At 42.2% G+C, this 15,303-nt stretch overlaps 1 protein-coding gene across 1 annotated transcript in view; it reads left to right on the plus strand.

Moving 5' to 3' along the window:
- Window positions 1-14,524, plus strand: part of nqo1 (NAD(P)H dehydrogenase, quinone 1) — a gene marked incomplete at its 3' end in the record, with an annotated part of 82,019 nt that extends 67,495 nt beyond the window's left edge. Inside the window, exons 2-6 of the mRNA XM_053325909.1 lie at window positions 6,547-6,740; window positions 8,385-8,515; window positions 9,639-9,752; window positions 12,769-12,870; window positions 14,207-14,524. Coding sequence (XP_053181884.1) covers window positions 6,547-6,740; window positions 8,385-8,515; window positions 9,639-9,752; window positions 12,769-12,870; window positions 14,207-14,524 — 859 coding nt within the window. The remainder of the gene's footprint in view (window positions 1-6,546; window positions 6,741-8,384; window positions 8,516-9,638; window positions 9,753-12,768; window positions 12,871-14,206) is intronic.
- Window positions 14,525-15,303: the final 779 nt, after the last annotated feature.

Consider the following 15,303-nt stretch of genomic DNA (forward strand, 5'->3'; position numbering starts at 1 on the left):
CCTTTCCTCCCTTCGTTCCTTCCTCCCTCCTTTCCTTCCTTCTTTCCTCCCTCCCTCCTACCTTCCTTCTTTCCTCTGTCCTTCCTCCCTTCCTCCTTTCCTTCCTCCCTCCTTCCTTTCTCCCTCCCTCCTTCCCTTCCTCCCTCCCTTCCTTCTGTCCTTCTTTCCTTCCCTCCTTCCTTCCTTCCTCCCTCCTTCTCTCTTTCCTTCCTTCCCTCCCTCCCTCCCTCTTTCCTTCCTTCCTCATTTTATTATCGGCGCCAGAAAGCCTGGAACAAGAAGATTAGATAAGAAGATAAAGACAGAAGAACAATAAGTCAGAATGGTCAAGAGAGAGAAACCTTGTAGTTTACGACTCTATGCAACAATGTAATGGTTCAAGTTTGGTTATAGGTTCAGGAAAAGATCATTTAAGTTTCAAATAAGTTGTCATGGTTACAATAATAAGCACATAGGCTACTTAAAGCTGCATCAACTGATTTTTGTTGTGCATTTGTTTTCAGTTGAAACAAGTTATGAAGAAAACATTGACACATCAGATGAGAATCAGCACCTCCAAATCCGAGGCCATGGTCCTCAACCGGAAAAGGGTGGAGTGCACTCTCCGGGTCGGGGATGAGATCCTGCCCCAAGTGGAGGAGTTCACGTACCTCGGGGTCTTGTTCACAAGTGAGGGAAGGATGGAGCGGGAGATCAACAGGCTGATTGGTGCGGCAATAATGTTGACTCTGCACAGATCCGTCGTGGTGAAGAGAGAGCTGAGCCGAAAGGCAAAGCTCTCGATTTACCAGTCGATCTTCGTTCCTACCCTCACCTCTGGTCATGAGCTTTGGGTAGTGACCGAAAGAACAAGATGGCGGGTACAAGCGGCCGAAATGAGCTTCCTCCGTAGGGTGGCTGGGCTCTCCCTTAGAGATAGGGTGAGAAGCTCAGTTATCCGGAGGGGGGTCAGAGTAGACCCGCTGCTCCTCTGCGTCGAGAGGAGCCAGATGAGGTGGCTCGGGCATCTAGTCGGGATGCCTCCTGGACGTCTCCCTGGTGAGGTGTTCAGGGCACGTCCCACCGGTAGGAGACCCCGGGGAAGACCCAGGACACGTTGGAGAGACTATGTCTCTCGGCTGGCCTGGGAACGCCTCGGGATCCCCCGGGAAGAGCTGGACGAAGTGGCTGGGGAGAGGGAAGTCTGGGCTTCTCTGCTGAGGCTGCTGCCCCCGCGACCCGACCCGGATAAGTGGAAGAGGACGACGACGACGACATTGACACATCATCACTTTTTTAAGCTAATATTTTGAACTTATTTCCACGTTATCATTCATTAGTGTAGGAGCCATATATTGATTTGTTTATTAGTTATTCTGTGTTTAATTAGCTTTGTCTTGTTGCCATGGTGATATGTAGTGTTTGGGGTCACGTGGGCACTGTAGCCACAGCCGGTAGGTTATATCAGTACCTGCTTCACCTGCACTGGGGATGGAGGCGAGTCTAGGTAGCCGTAATTTTTGTTGACCGCATTTCATTATCGCTGTTTTGTTTGTTTTGATACACGTTCGCCAAGTGTACACATATACCATCCCATGGGCGCGTGTAAAGCCGCTGTAGTATTCATTTCATTAATTAAAATCTCAGAAACTTCTTTTTGGACTCAGTGTGCATCTCTGGAACAGCAGCAGCGTGTCATACAAATACAAGACCTATTCTGCCTCACTAGCGACTTTTAAAAGGTACTGGAAAGCCGCTACAATTAGGAATCGTGTTTCTGTCCACCTGCTGAATGTAAAGGCCAATATTCTCTCTCTTTTAGCTCTGTTTTTGTTCTCCACCATCTTCCTGAGGGAAATATCTGGCACTCTGGTCAATTTGACCCGGGAGGACGACACAAAGGTTAACCTCCTGGGTCAAATTGACCCTGTCTGTTTTGACTGTTCCTTCCTTCCTTCCTTCCTTCCTTCTTCTTTCCTTCCTTCCCTCCTTCCTTTCTTTCCTCCCTTCCTTCTTTCCTCTGTCCTTCCTTCCTCTTTTCCTTTCTCCCTCCCTCCTTCTTTCCTCCCTCCCTCCTACCTTCCTTATTTCCTCTGTCCTTCCTCCCTTCCTCCTTTCCTTTCCTTTCCTTTCCTTCCTTCCTTCCTTCCTCCTTTCCTTCCTTCCTCCCTCCTTCTCTTTCTTTCCTTCCTTTCTCTTCCCTCCCTTCCTTCTTTCCTCCCTCCATCCCTGTTTCTTCCTTCCTTCTTTCCTTCCCTACCTCTCCCCTTCCTTCTTTCCTCCGTCCTTCCTCCCTTCCTTCTTTCCTTTCCTCTCTTCCTTCCTCCTTCCTTTCCTTCCTTACTCCCTTCCTCCCTCCTTTCCTCTCTTGACTCAAGGACAACAGGAATCGGAAAAAGTATTTCTTCTTGTGAGAAGTTTTCTCACCTCTTCGACCAGCTTTTGTCACGCTGACAGACTCAAAACTAAATCAGTCATAAAAGCCTGAAAACAGAAAGTAGTGACAGGTGATATTAACCACGGGGACTTGACCCCAACAGCTCGGGCTTTGCTGAACCGACGCCTTGCTCCGCTTCTCTTCTAACGAGGTGAAATTAAATCGGGATTAAGTCGTTCATTAAGCCTCATGACCCTGTCGGATAATCCCTTGAAAGTGACCCAAACATTCTTTTCCAGGCCAAATGAAACCAATCTCATTCAGCTGCACCAGTGAATCCACAACCTCCACTGACTCTCTCTCTCTCACACACACACACACACACACACACACACACACACACACACAATCTTGCCTCCTCCTCCCTTTCAAAACACTGAACTAAACCGGTCCTACAGTTTGACAGCAGACTTTTTTTTTTTTTTTTTTTTTTCACCCTTCCTCCAGTGTGTAGTTGTAACTTCAAGAAAACACTTTGCTCCATCTGATATCCAATCTAACCATGTTTCTCACGCACAGAAAGCCACAGGGCCTATAAGAGCCACGGTGCCACCAGGGACCAGGACTACAGCACAGACGGATCCGACAGACACACAGCATGGGTAAGTCTGCACTCATTTACTACCAACACCTTCTTTCTTTTAAAAACTACTTCTTCTTCTTCTTCTCCACTGCTGCTCTGACACACAAAACCTCTCAGTGCAAAGAAAACCTAGTTAGATTATCGATGTTTTTTTGCTTTTGACTTTTATTTTGAAAAACTGTCAATCTGTGAAACACTCTCAGCACTCTGTAAAAACAATGATGGTTTGATCATTTCAAGTTAAAAGCAATTAAATTACTTTAAATATGTAACAAGGTGTAAGACAAGGTTGTAAAATCTACCAAATGATCCGTTGTATTTAATCAGCACTCACGTCAATTATTAACTACAGTATAGATAAGATTGTTAGTTTTAAATCAGGTCAGCTTATTGACAATCATTTATGACTTACAACGATTAGTTCACTATCGAATGAAGTTGTGTGGAAACAGTGTTAGCTCATTTATTTCAGATCTCCACAAAGCATCAAATGAAACAAGAAGGCTCTTTGTGTACTTCCTCCTACATGAGTCTCACATGTGTCACATGATTGTCTTTGATTTAAAGCAAAGCGGTTTTATAATCCATATTTATCCCCATAACAATGTCTGAGCTGTTGGCTTGTAAAGAGTGTGTGTGTGTGTGTGTGTGTGTGTGTGTGTCTGTGTGTGTTCCCTTTCTGTCTTTGGCTTCGAGGAACATTCAGATCATGTTTTCTCTCCACGCACACACACACACACACGCACACACACACACACACACACACACGCACACACACAGGAAACCTCACAGATCAGCAGACTGTGTTAAATAGATTTTACAACATACAGAGAGACTACGCCTTGAATTTAACAACCAATTTAACTGTCCTCTTTTTTTTTGTTTGTTATGTCACAACAATAGAGTTCAGTGTGTGTGTGTCAGTGTGTGTGTCAGTGTGTGTGTGTCAGTGTGTGTGTCTCGTCGGACATGTTTTCACAGCGTCATCGTTTCACCTGGAGCTGAGTTTCAGGTGGAGCAACTGTCTCTGTTTCAGTTCATCTGTCTGGTTGTTTTCTGCGTGCATGTGCTAAAAGATCATACCACTGATTGTCTTAACGTTACGCAATCAGTCTGTGGCTCACTTGGACAAAGATGCCATTTGTTGCTGTAAAGTTCGGCTTTTATTTTGGTAATAGGAATTATCGTTAAAATAAATATATGGTACCACTCTCCAATAAATTGACCCCGTCTGTTCCTTCTTTCTTCTTCTTACTTCCTTCCTTCCTTCCTCCATCCCCTTTTCTTCCTTCCTTCTGTCCTTCCTTCCTTCCTCCCTTCCTTCTTTCCTCTGTCCTTCCTTCCTCTTTTCCTTCCTTCTTTCTCTCCTTCCTTCCTTCTTCCTTCCTCCCTCCTTCTCTTTCTTTCCTTCCTCTCTCTTCCCTCCCTCCATCCTTCTGTCCTTCCCTCCTTCCTCCCTTCCTTCTTTCCTCCTCCCTACCTCCCCCTTCCTTCTTTCCTCTGTCCTTCTTTCCTCCTTCACTCCTGCCTTCCTTCTTTCCTCCCTCCTTTCCATCCTTCTTTCCTCTGTCCTTCCTCCCTTCCTTCTTTCTTTTCCTCCCTTCCTTCCTCCCTTCCTTCCTTCTTCCTTTCTCCCTTCCTCCCTTGACTCGAGGACACCAGGAGGGTTAATGATATTTATAACTGCACCCCTGCCCCTATAATCTTTATAGTGACAAAGGTCAAAATTTCAGTTGGTGCAATAATTTGCCTCACGACCAAACACCTACAAAACTAATTACACAGCCTTTGCTAAACATCAGCATGTTAGTATCGTCACTGTGAACATAGCATGCTGACGTTAGTATTTAAGGGGCATAGGGGCGTCTGTGGCTCAGGAGGCAGAGTCGTCCACTTATCAGAAGATCGGAGGGTTGATTTTTGGCTCCTCCAGCTCCTGTGTATGAATGGGTGAATGTGTCAAAAGACTAGCAAAGTGCTATATAAGTACAGTCTGTTTCCTATTTAGCTTAGTGCACCACTGCAGCCCAAGTAGCTACAGCTGGCATATCTGCAGGGGATCATGCATTTCATTGTATGTGTGTGTGTGTGTGTGTGTGTGTGTGTGTGTGTGTGTGTGTGCATGTTTCCGTGTGTGTCTTTGTGTTTATCTGTCAGCAGCTAATCCGTCATACTACTGGATCCATTAATCAGATATTTCTTGTGCACATTCATGACTGTATGCTCAAGGTTGGTGCTAGATTGGATGGACTTATCTAACCCTAACCTTAACTTTAGGTCTAGTTCATCCCTCCAACCCATTCAGTAGAGCATTTAGCTATAGTAAATTTAGGGTTAAGGTTAGATTAAGGGTTAGCATACAAATTCCGTGAGAGTTTTGCAAGTCGTCTCTCCGGCCTGATCAATCTAGCACCAACCCTTAGACCAGGGGGTCAAACCATAGGGTCAAACTCATCTTCATTAAACGGCCACATAAAGCTCAATTTGATCTCATGTGGGACGAACCATTAAAAAGATGGAAGGAAGGAGGGAAGAAAAGATGGGAGGAGGGCAGGTAGTAAGGAAAGAAAAGAAGACAAGCAGGAAAGATTAAAGGAAGGAAGGAAGGAAGGAAAAGAAGACAAGCAGGAAAGATTGAAGGAAGGAAGGAAGGAAGGTAGGAAAAGAAGACAGGCAGGAAAGATGGAAGGAAGGACAGAAGAAAAGTAGTAAAGAAGGAAGAAGGACAAATGGAATGAAGGTTGGAAGGAAAGGAAATGGGGATAGGGGAAGACAGGCAGAAAAGATGGAATGAAGGAGGGAAGAAAAGAAGGAAGAAAGAAAGTGAGGAGGGACAGATGGAAGGAAGGAAGGAAGGAAGGAAAAGAAGACAGGCAGAAAAGATGGAAGGAAGGAGGGAAGAAAAGAAGGAAGAAAGAAAGTGAGGAAGGACAGATGGAAGGAAGGAAGGATGGATGGATGGAAGGAAGGAAGGAAGGAAAAGAAGAAAGGCAGGAAAGATGGAAGGAAGGATGGATGGAAGGAAGGAAGGAAGGTAGGAAAAGAAGACAGGCAGGAAAGATGGAAGGAAGGACAGAAGAAAAGTAGTAAAGAAGGAAGAAGGACAAATGGAATGAAGGTTGGAAGGAAAGGAAATGGGGATAGAGGAAGACAGGCAGAAAAGATGGAAGGAAGAAAGTGAGGAAGGACAGATGGAAAGAAGGACGAAGGAAGGAGGGAAGAAAAGAAGGAAGGACAGATCGAAAGAAGGAAGGAAGAAGGAAGAAGCAAAGTGGGCTGGATAGGAACCCTTGACCGGCCACATATGGCCCACAGGCCGCATATTTCACACCCCTGCCTTAGACGTTCATCTTTCCAGCAGCCTTCTCCTTTTTACAATTCAACATATCAAAGCTTACCTCGTCTGATTCAGGACATCCATAGAAAAGTTTGGTCTCATCTTCTGCTGATTCATTCTTTACCTGATATGTTCTACTAATCTACTAGTTAGACAAAGTGACGATAGGGATTTAATAATACAAGTGTCTTTATGTTACACAGATTAAAGCTTGTGTTTGTCTGTGTGTGTGACAGCTCAGAAGACGGCTCTGATCGTGTACGCCCACCAGAGCCCCGGCTCGTTTAACGCGGCGGTCCGAGACGCGGCGGTGGAGGAGCTGACGGAGCAGGGCTACAAGGTCATCGTGTCTGACCTCTACGCCATGAACTTCAGAGCCAGCGCCACGCGGGACGACATCATCGGTAATCCTCTTTCTGTTACAAGATCTGAGTGGTGGACGCATGTGTGAGATCCAAATACGTTTTGAGTCAAATCTTTTGACTCAAAACTTAGAGTCAAATACTTTTACTGATTTCTGCAGCTGATTTGGCAAATCCTTAACAAGAAATCAAAGGTCCTTAGTGGCTCAGCTGAGAACAGGAATCCTTCCCTTGAATCTTGAAGTCGGCAGATTTAAAAACATTTTGGAAGATTAAAGGTTATGTGAATTATGTGAACTCAATGAAGTTGAAAATGAATCACATTTTCTTTTATACTGTCCCTTGTATGATGAACTGAGAAGTCCTATACTTACTGAAATGTCTGTTACAAACCCAGAAATGGTGCTCTGATGATGACAGAATGGACTGGCTGTTTAACTAAATATGTATCCGAAGCCTGGAAAAAGCGTCAGAATCATAGACTGTATAAAAGAAATGGACGTAACATCCGTGACGTCACCCATTGGTCTGTGGACTGCTGCTCGGAAGCCAATAGTTTCGAATCTAGGCAGCGCCATCTTGAAAATTTCAGGTGCATGCTGGGAAAAATAAAAACACAGATTCTACTTATATGGGCATGAGGCAGAGCCATGGGCGGAGCGGGGGGGTTGCTATGGTTGCGAAGGCTGGATCTCGAGGACATTGGTCAATCAACCTGTCAATCAGGACGTAGCCACGCCCTAATGCATACCCTGCTTTATCGTCACATATAAAATCAGGGAGGCCAAAATGTCCCAAATGAACATCATACTGCATTGAAGAAGGCTTTAAACTAGCGATTGAGACCATAAACACATTTTGAAAACGTTTACTGAGGTTAGAAATCAAGTGAGAAGTTGGTGAATTCTCCATTGACTTGTATAGAGACGGTCGCCCCCTGGTGGCCTTTTGATAGAATGCAGTTCTAAGTTACTTCCACGTTGGCCTCATTTCAGAGGACCAGAACTCCCCGTCTGGTCAGGACGGTCTTTATATTTAATTGCTCTAATGTCTTTAATGTCTGTTATCTGGGTTTTCATTTGTTATTATTTGACCCTTTCTTCTTTTGTTTTGGGCTGGGCACTTCTGGTGCTTGACACGTTAATAAAAAAAATCAAATCAGATCAAAAAATCCTTCAAACCTAAAGAAGGTTATGATGTTCACACCGTTATCTGATAAACAATTAAAAGTTATACTGTAGTCTTTTTATCCCATGAACATACCAAAACCAACAATATGTTAGTTTATCAATCACTACTTCCTTCCTTTTTGTCTGTACACTCATCCTCAAGCACATATTTTTTGTTTAAACAATCAATACTTTACTAAATCGGCTGTATCTGTAATGTTCAACAAACGTTACTCAAACAGAAGGTAATAGTGCATTGGTTGGGGACTATTTTTTAGCAGCGGATGAATCCACATTAGGTGCTCTAGTGAGTATTTCTTGCAGCAGGATGGTGTGTATGAGTCTGAATAAATCAACTAAAGTGTGTGTGTGTTCATGGTGATTAAGGAACATAGTGATTTAATAGTTTTTGGACAATAATGAAGGTCTAAGTACTGATTTTGGGCTTTTCATGCTATTTTTTGCAGTTTCCAGATTTATCCTTCAAGTGCTGAGTGTGTTATTTATTCATTTCCAGGTGATCTGAAGAACCCGGAGCTTTTCCAGTATGGAGAGGAGACGATGCACGCCTGGATGGAGGATCGGCTCAGTGAGGACATCGTAGCTGAGCAGCGCAAAGTAGCAGAGGCCGAGCTCATCATCTTCCAGGTCAGAGGTCACTCAAATCTCTCTTCTGTCCTGTTTGTTGTTTATTATGTGCCGACCAAGCAGCAGCAGCTACCACAGCTCGAGGCTGAAGTACCTTAAAGTGCCACCGATGATTAAGGTTAGCGTACAAGTTTTGGAAGTCGTCTCTCTGGCCTGATCGATCTAGCACCAACCCTTAGACCAGGGGGGTCAAACTCATTTTCATTAAAGGGCCACATAAAGCTTAATTTGATCTCCTGTGGGCTGAACCATCAAAAGGAAGGAAGGGAGGAAGGGAGGGAGGGAGGGAGGGAAGAAGGAAGGAAGGAAAGAAAGATTGAAGAAAGGAGGGAAGAAAAGAATGAAGGCAGGAAGGATGGAAGGAAGGAAGGAAGGAAGGAAGGAAGGAAGGAAGGAAGGAAGGAAGGAAAAGAAGACAGTTTGGAAGGAAGGAGGACACATTGAATGAAGGTAGGAAGGGAGGGAAAGGGGGATGGGGGATAGGAAGGAAAGAAAGGAAAGAAGGAAGGAAAGAAGACAGGCAGGCGGAAAAAGATGGAAGGACAGGGAAGAAAAGAAGGAAGAAAGAAAGTGAGGAAGGACAGATGGAAGGAAGGAAGGAGGGAAGGAAGAAAGGAGCAAAGTGGGCTGGATTGGTCAAAACGTCTGTCTAGAAAAAATGAGTCAATCTAATTAATGAGTCATAATAGTCTAAATCACTACTTTGGGCACTCTAATAAGTGTGCTGGTGCTTGCTCCATTAATAACATTTAAAGACTTTTAGGAGCTTTGATGACTGAGTTTAATGTTTTATTACAATATCTGCCATGTTAGCACCATTTATCTCAGATTTCTGTGTTTCTTAATTAAGGGTTTAAAGAAACTGATGAAGTCCAACTCTGATATGAACACACGTTAAACCATGACTCGACTGTTTATGGACATTTGGTCATTTACCCCCCCAAAAAACATTCATACAAGATCATTCCTTTGCATTTAAACATTTCTAAACCAGAGCATCGGACCATTCAGACTACTTAATAAAACAAGGAACACAGATTCAGTAAATTATGGGATAAGCAAAGACAAAAAGAAAACAATAAGCTAACTGCATTGATGTAGATTGTTGTGTGTTTTTCTGCAGTTTCCGTTGTACTGGTTCAGTGTGCCGGCCATCATGAAGGGCTGGATGGACAGAGTGCTGGCACAAGGCTTCGCTTTCTCCCTGGAGAAGATGTACGATAACGGCATCTTCAAGGTCTGTCTGAGGGGGGAATACGAAAGTAAACATACTGAACCGACATAGAAGATGAAGATTTGACACAATAGATGATATACCAGCTTTTAAAATACAACACATTGTTAAAGATGAAACCAAAGAGCAGTGTGTAATCGGCTCACATTTCAGATGTCTATGAGTTGTTAACAGCTCCACCAAATACTGAGAACTTCTCACATGCTTTCATTTCAATAAATGTTCAAATGATCCAATATTTCAGCAGAAATCAAAGATTAGAGAAAAAGTCAATTTATCTGCTGACCCTTTGGAGGGGCCCCACCCCTAGGTTGGGAACCACTGGACTAAACTAGCTAACTGTATATAAAGTAGTATAAACTAGCTAACTGTATATAAAGTAGTATAAACTAGCTAACTGTATATAAAGTAGTATAAACTAGCTAACTGTATATAAAGTAGTGTAAACTAGCTAACTGTATATAAAGTAGTATAAACTAGCTAACTGTATATAAAGTAGTATAAACTAGCTAACCGTATATAAAGTAGTATAAACTAGCTAACTGTATATAAAGTAGTGTAAACTAGCTAACTGTATATAAAGTAGTATAAACTAGCTAACTGTATATAAAGTAGTGTAAACTAGCTAACTGTATATAAAGTAGTGTAAACTACCTAACTGTATATAAAGTAGTGTAAACTAGCTAACTGTATATAAAGTAGTGTAAACTAGCTAACTGTATATAAAGTAGTGTAAACTAGCTAACTGTATATAAAGTAGCGTAAACTAGCTAACTGTATATAAAGTAGCGTAAACTAGCTAACTGTATATAAAGTAGTATAAACTAGCTAACTGTATATAAAGTAGTGTAAACTAGCTAACTGTATATAAAGTAGTGTAAACTAGCTAACTGTATATAAAGTAGTGTAAACTAGCTAACTGTATATAAAGTAGTATAAACTAGCTAACTGTATATAAAGTAGTGTAAACTAGCTAACTGTATATAAAGTAGTATAAACTAGCTAACTATATATAAAGTAGTATAAACTAGCTAACTGTATATAAAGTAGTGTAAACTAGCTAACTGTATATAAAGTAGTATAAACTAGCTAACTGTATATAAAGTAGTGTAAACTAGCTAACTGTATATAAAGTAATGTAAACTAGCTAACTGTATATAAAGTAGTATAAACTAGCTAACCGTATATAAAGTAGTGTAAACTAGCTAACTGTATATAAAGTAGTGTAAACTAGCTAACTGTATATAAAGTAGTATAAACTAGCTAACTGTATATAAAGTAGTATAAACTAGCTAACTGTATATAAAGTAGAGTAAACTAGCTAACTGTATATAAAGTAGTGTAAACTAGCTAACTGTATATAAAGTAGTGTAAACTAGCTAACTGTATATAAAGTAGTATAAACTAGCTAACTGTATATAAAGTAGTGTAAACTAGCTAACTGTATATAAAGTAGTATAAACTAGCTAACTATATATAAAGTAGTATAAACTAGCTAACTGTATATAAAGTAGTATAAACTAGCTAACTATATATAAAGTAGTGTAAACTAGCTAACTGTATATAAAGTAGTATAAACTAGCTAACTATATATAAAGTAGTGTAAACTAGCTAACTGTATATAAAGTAGTATAAACTAGCTAACTGTATATAAAGTAGTATAAACTAGCTAACTGTATATAAAGTAGTATAAACTAGCTCCACCTCCAGCAGCTACAACAGTAACATGCTGCTCTAACACTGATGCTTCACTATTAATAATCTAATGATGTCATATATAATAATATATCACTACTTTTACTGTAATACTGCATACTACATCACTCGTAATACTGCAGTACTTTTACTGTAATACTGCATACTACATCACTCGTAATACTGCAGTACTTTTACTGTAATACTGCATACTACATCACTCATAATACTGCAGTACTTTTACTGTAATACTGCATACTACATCACTATAATACTGCAGTACTTTTACTGTAATACTGCATACTACATCACTCATAATACTGCAGTACTTTTACTGTAATACTGCATACTACATCACTATAATACTGCAGTACTTTTACTGTAATACTGCATACTACATCACTCATAATACTGCAGTACTTTTACCGTAATACTGCATACTACATCACTCATAATACTGCAGTACTTTTACTGTAATACTGCATACTACATCACTCATAATACTGCAGTACTTTTACTGTAATACTGCATACTACATCACTCATAATACTGCAGTACTTTTACTGTAATACTGCATACTACATCACTCATAATACTGCAGTACTTTTACTGTAATACTGCATACTACATCACTCATAATACTGCAGTACTTTTACCGTAATACTGCATACTACATCACTCATAATACTGCAGTACTTTTACTGTAATACTGCATACTACATCACTCATAATACTGCAGTACTTTTACTGTAATACTGCATGCTAATCACTCATAATACTGCAGTACTTTTACCGTAATACTGCATGCTAATCACTCATAATACTGCAGTACTTTTACTGTAATACTGCATGCTAATCACTCATAATACTGCAGTACTTTTACTGTAATACTGCATACTACATCACTCATAATACTGCAGTACTTTAACTGTAATACTGCATACTACATCACTCATAATACTGCAGTACTTTTACTGTAATACTGCATACTACATCACTCATAATACTGCAGTACTTTTACTGTAATACTGCATACTACATCACTATAATACTGCAGTACTTTTACTGTAATACTGCATGCTAATCACTCATAATACTACATCGAGCTGTCTAAATACTTCTTCCGCCTCTGCAGATAATAAATGATATGCACTTCATAGGTCACATAAACACAATAGAGGTTGTGATTGAACGAGATATAATACAATAAACATGCAGTTCCTGTATTGTCCTAGCAGAACAGCACCCATGAGAGTAATTATGTTTTAGTGCTTCCTCTCATCACGCTGGTCGTACTGAACTTCACTGTTGTGTTTCTCTAAAGGAAAAGAAAGCGATGTTGTCCTTCTCAACCGGAGCAACGCAGTCTATGTTCCACCCTGACGGCATCAACGGAGACATCAACGTCACACTGTGGCCTCTGCAGGTGAGTATCAGCAGTGTATTTAAGCAGAAAAAACTGTTTCCCATCATTAGCAGAGTGTTAAATATCATTACATCCAGTCAAATGTGTAGTATAGTGTGTAAATAGTGCAAACAAACCAACATTTTGACACTACTCTGTCTTCTGCACTATTAGATGACCCTAACCTTATCGTTCATCAGTAAACTACATATGAAGTCACTTGCTATTAATAAGTGTTAATAGTTAATTAATAAGTGTTAGTGCAGTCAGGTGTCCATATGATCAGTGAAAGAGGTTCACATCCTTCAAATGTGCTTTCAATGTAAAATGATGGAGGACTAAATCCACAGTGTTTCCACTCAGTCATTATAAAGTCTCTGATCAGCTTCTATTGAGCTTCATCAGTGTGAGTTACTATAGTTATTATGGTTACTATGGTAACAGTGTGAGTTACTATAGTTATTATAGTTACTATGGTAACAGTGTGAGTTAGTCATATCAAGTGATATCTGACACATTTACAGTCTTTTTAGCATCAGATTCCTTAGGAAGAAGGAAGGAAGAAAGGAAGGGAGGAAGAAGGAAGGAAAAGAGGGAGGAAGTAGGGGAGGAAAGGAAAAGAGGAAGGGAGTACAGACGGAGGAAAGAAGGAAGGAAGGAAGGTAGGAGGGAAGAAGAAAGGAAAAGAGGAAGGGAGGAAAGAAAGAAAGGACAGAGGAAATAAGGGAGGAAGAAGGTAGGGGGGAGGAAAGAAAGAGAGAAGGAGGGAGGGAGGGAGGGAGGGAGAAAAGGAAGGAAGGAAGGAAGGAAGGAAGGCTAGAGGAAGGAAGGAAGGCAGGAAGAAGGAAGGAAAAGAGGGAGGAAGGAAGGGAGGAAAGGAAAGGAAAGGAAAGGAGGAAGGGAGTAAGGACAGAGGAAAGAAGGAAGGAAGGAGGGAGGGAGAAAAGGAAGGAAAAGAGGAAGGGAGGAAAGAAAGAAAGAAGGACAGAGGAAATAAGGAAGGGAGGAAGAAGGAAGGAAAAGAGGGAGGAAGGAAGGGAGGAAAGGAAAGGAGGAAGGAGGGAGGGAGAAAAGGAAGGAAGGAAGGATAGAGGAAGGAAGGAAGGGAGGAAAGGAAAGGAGGAAGGGAGTACGGATGGAGGAAAGAAGGAAGGAAGGAGGGAGGGAGAAAAGGAAGGAAGGAAGGATAGAGGAAGAAAGGAAAGGAGGAAGGGAGTACGGACGGAGGAAAGAAGGAAGGAAGGAGGGAGGGAGAAAAGGAAGGAAGGAAGGAAGGAAGGAAGGAAAGACGGAACAGTCAAATTACTAAACATGGTATTCCTCTTCTTCTTTTTTTCTCTCCCTTCTTCTCTTTCAGAACGGCACGCTGCACTTCTGTGGGTTTCAGGTTCTGGCTCCTCAGATCTTCTGGAGTCCGGGTCACTGCCCCCCCGCGGTGCGGACGGCGATGCTAGACGGGTGGCGCGCCCGGCTGAAAGGACTGTCGGCCGAAAAGTGTTTGACCTTTGCCCCCTGCGAGCTGTTTGACCTCAGCTTCCAAGGGGGGTTCATGCTGCGGCCCGAGGTGAAGGAGGAGAGAGAGTCGCAGCCCTACGGCATCTCGACCGGACACCATTTAGGGAAACCGTTGCCGCCTGACAACCAAACCAAAGCTCAACCTGCAGCAGAGGAAAACAGGAAGGAAGCAGCAGGAAGCAGGAAGTAGAAAACTCTTCTTCACTCATCAACCATCCATATGATCACTTTAACCCTCTTTCCTCCCTCCCTTCCTTCCTTTTCCTTCCTTCTTCCTTCCTCCCTCCTTTCCTTCCTTCCCTCCTTTCCTTCCTTATTCCTTCCTCCCTTCCTTCTTTCCTCCCTCCCTCCTTCTCTCTTTCTTTCCTTCCTCCCTACCCCCTCCCTCCCCCCTCCCCTTCTCTCCCCACCCCCTCCTCACCTCCTCCACCCTCCTTCCACCTCCCTCCCCCCCCACCCACCCCCCACCTCCACCCCTACTTACTTCCCTCCTTACCTTCCTTCTTCCTTCCATCCCTCCTTCTCTATTTCTTTCCTTTCCTTTACTTCCTTCTTCCCTCCTTCTCTCTATCATCCCTCCCTCCTTCTTTCCTTCTTCCTTCCCTCCTTCTCTCTTTCCTTCCTCCCTCCCTTCCTCCTTTCCTTCCTTCTTCCCTCCTCCCTCCTTTACTTCCCTCCTTCCCTTCCTTCTTCCTTCCCTCCTTCCTTCCTTATTCCTTCCTTCTTTCCTCCCTCCCTCCTTCTCTCTTTCTTTCCTCTGTCCTTCTTTCCTACCTTACTTCTTTCCTTTCCTCCCTCCTTTCCTTTCCTTTCCTTTCCTCCCTTCCTCCCTCCTTTACTTCCTTCCTTCCTCCCTCCCTCCTTTCCTTTCCTTTCCTTTCCTTTCCCTCCTTCTTTCCTCCCTCCTTTCCTTTCTTTCCTTCCCTCTTTCTTTCCTTC

The sequence above is a fragment of the Scomber japonicus genome, chromosome 1 (assembly GCF_027409825.1).
Source record: "Scomber japonicus isolate fScoJap1 chromosome 1, fScoJap1.pri, whole genome shotgun sequence".
Lineage (NCBI taxonomy): Eukaryota > Metazoa > Chordata > Actinopteri > Scombriformes > Scombridae > Scomber > Scomber japonicus.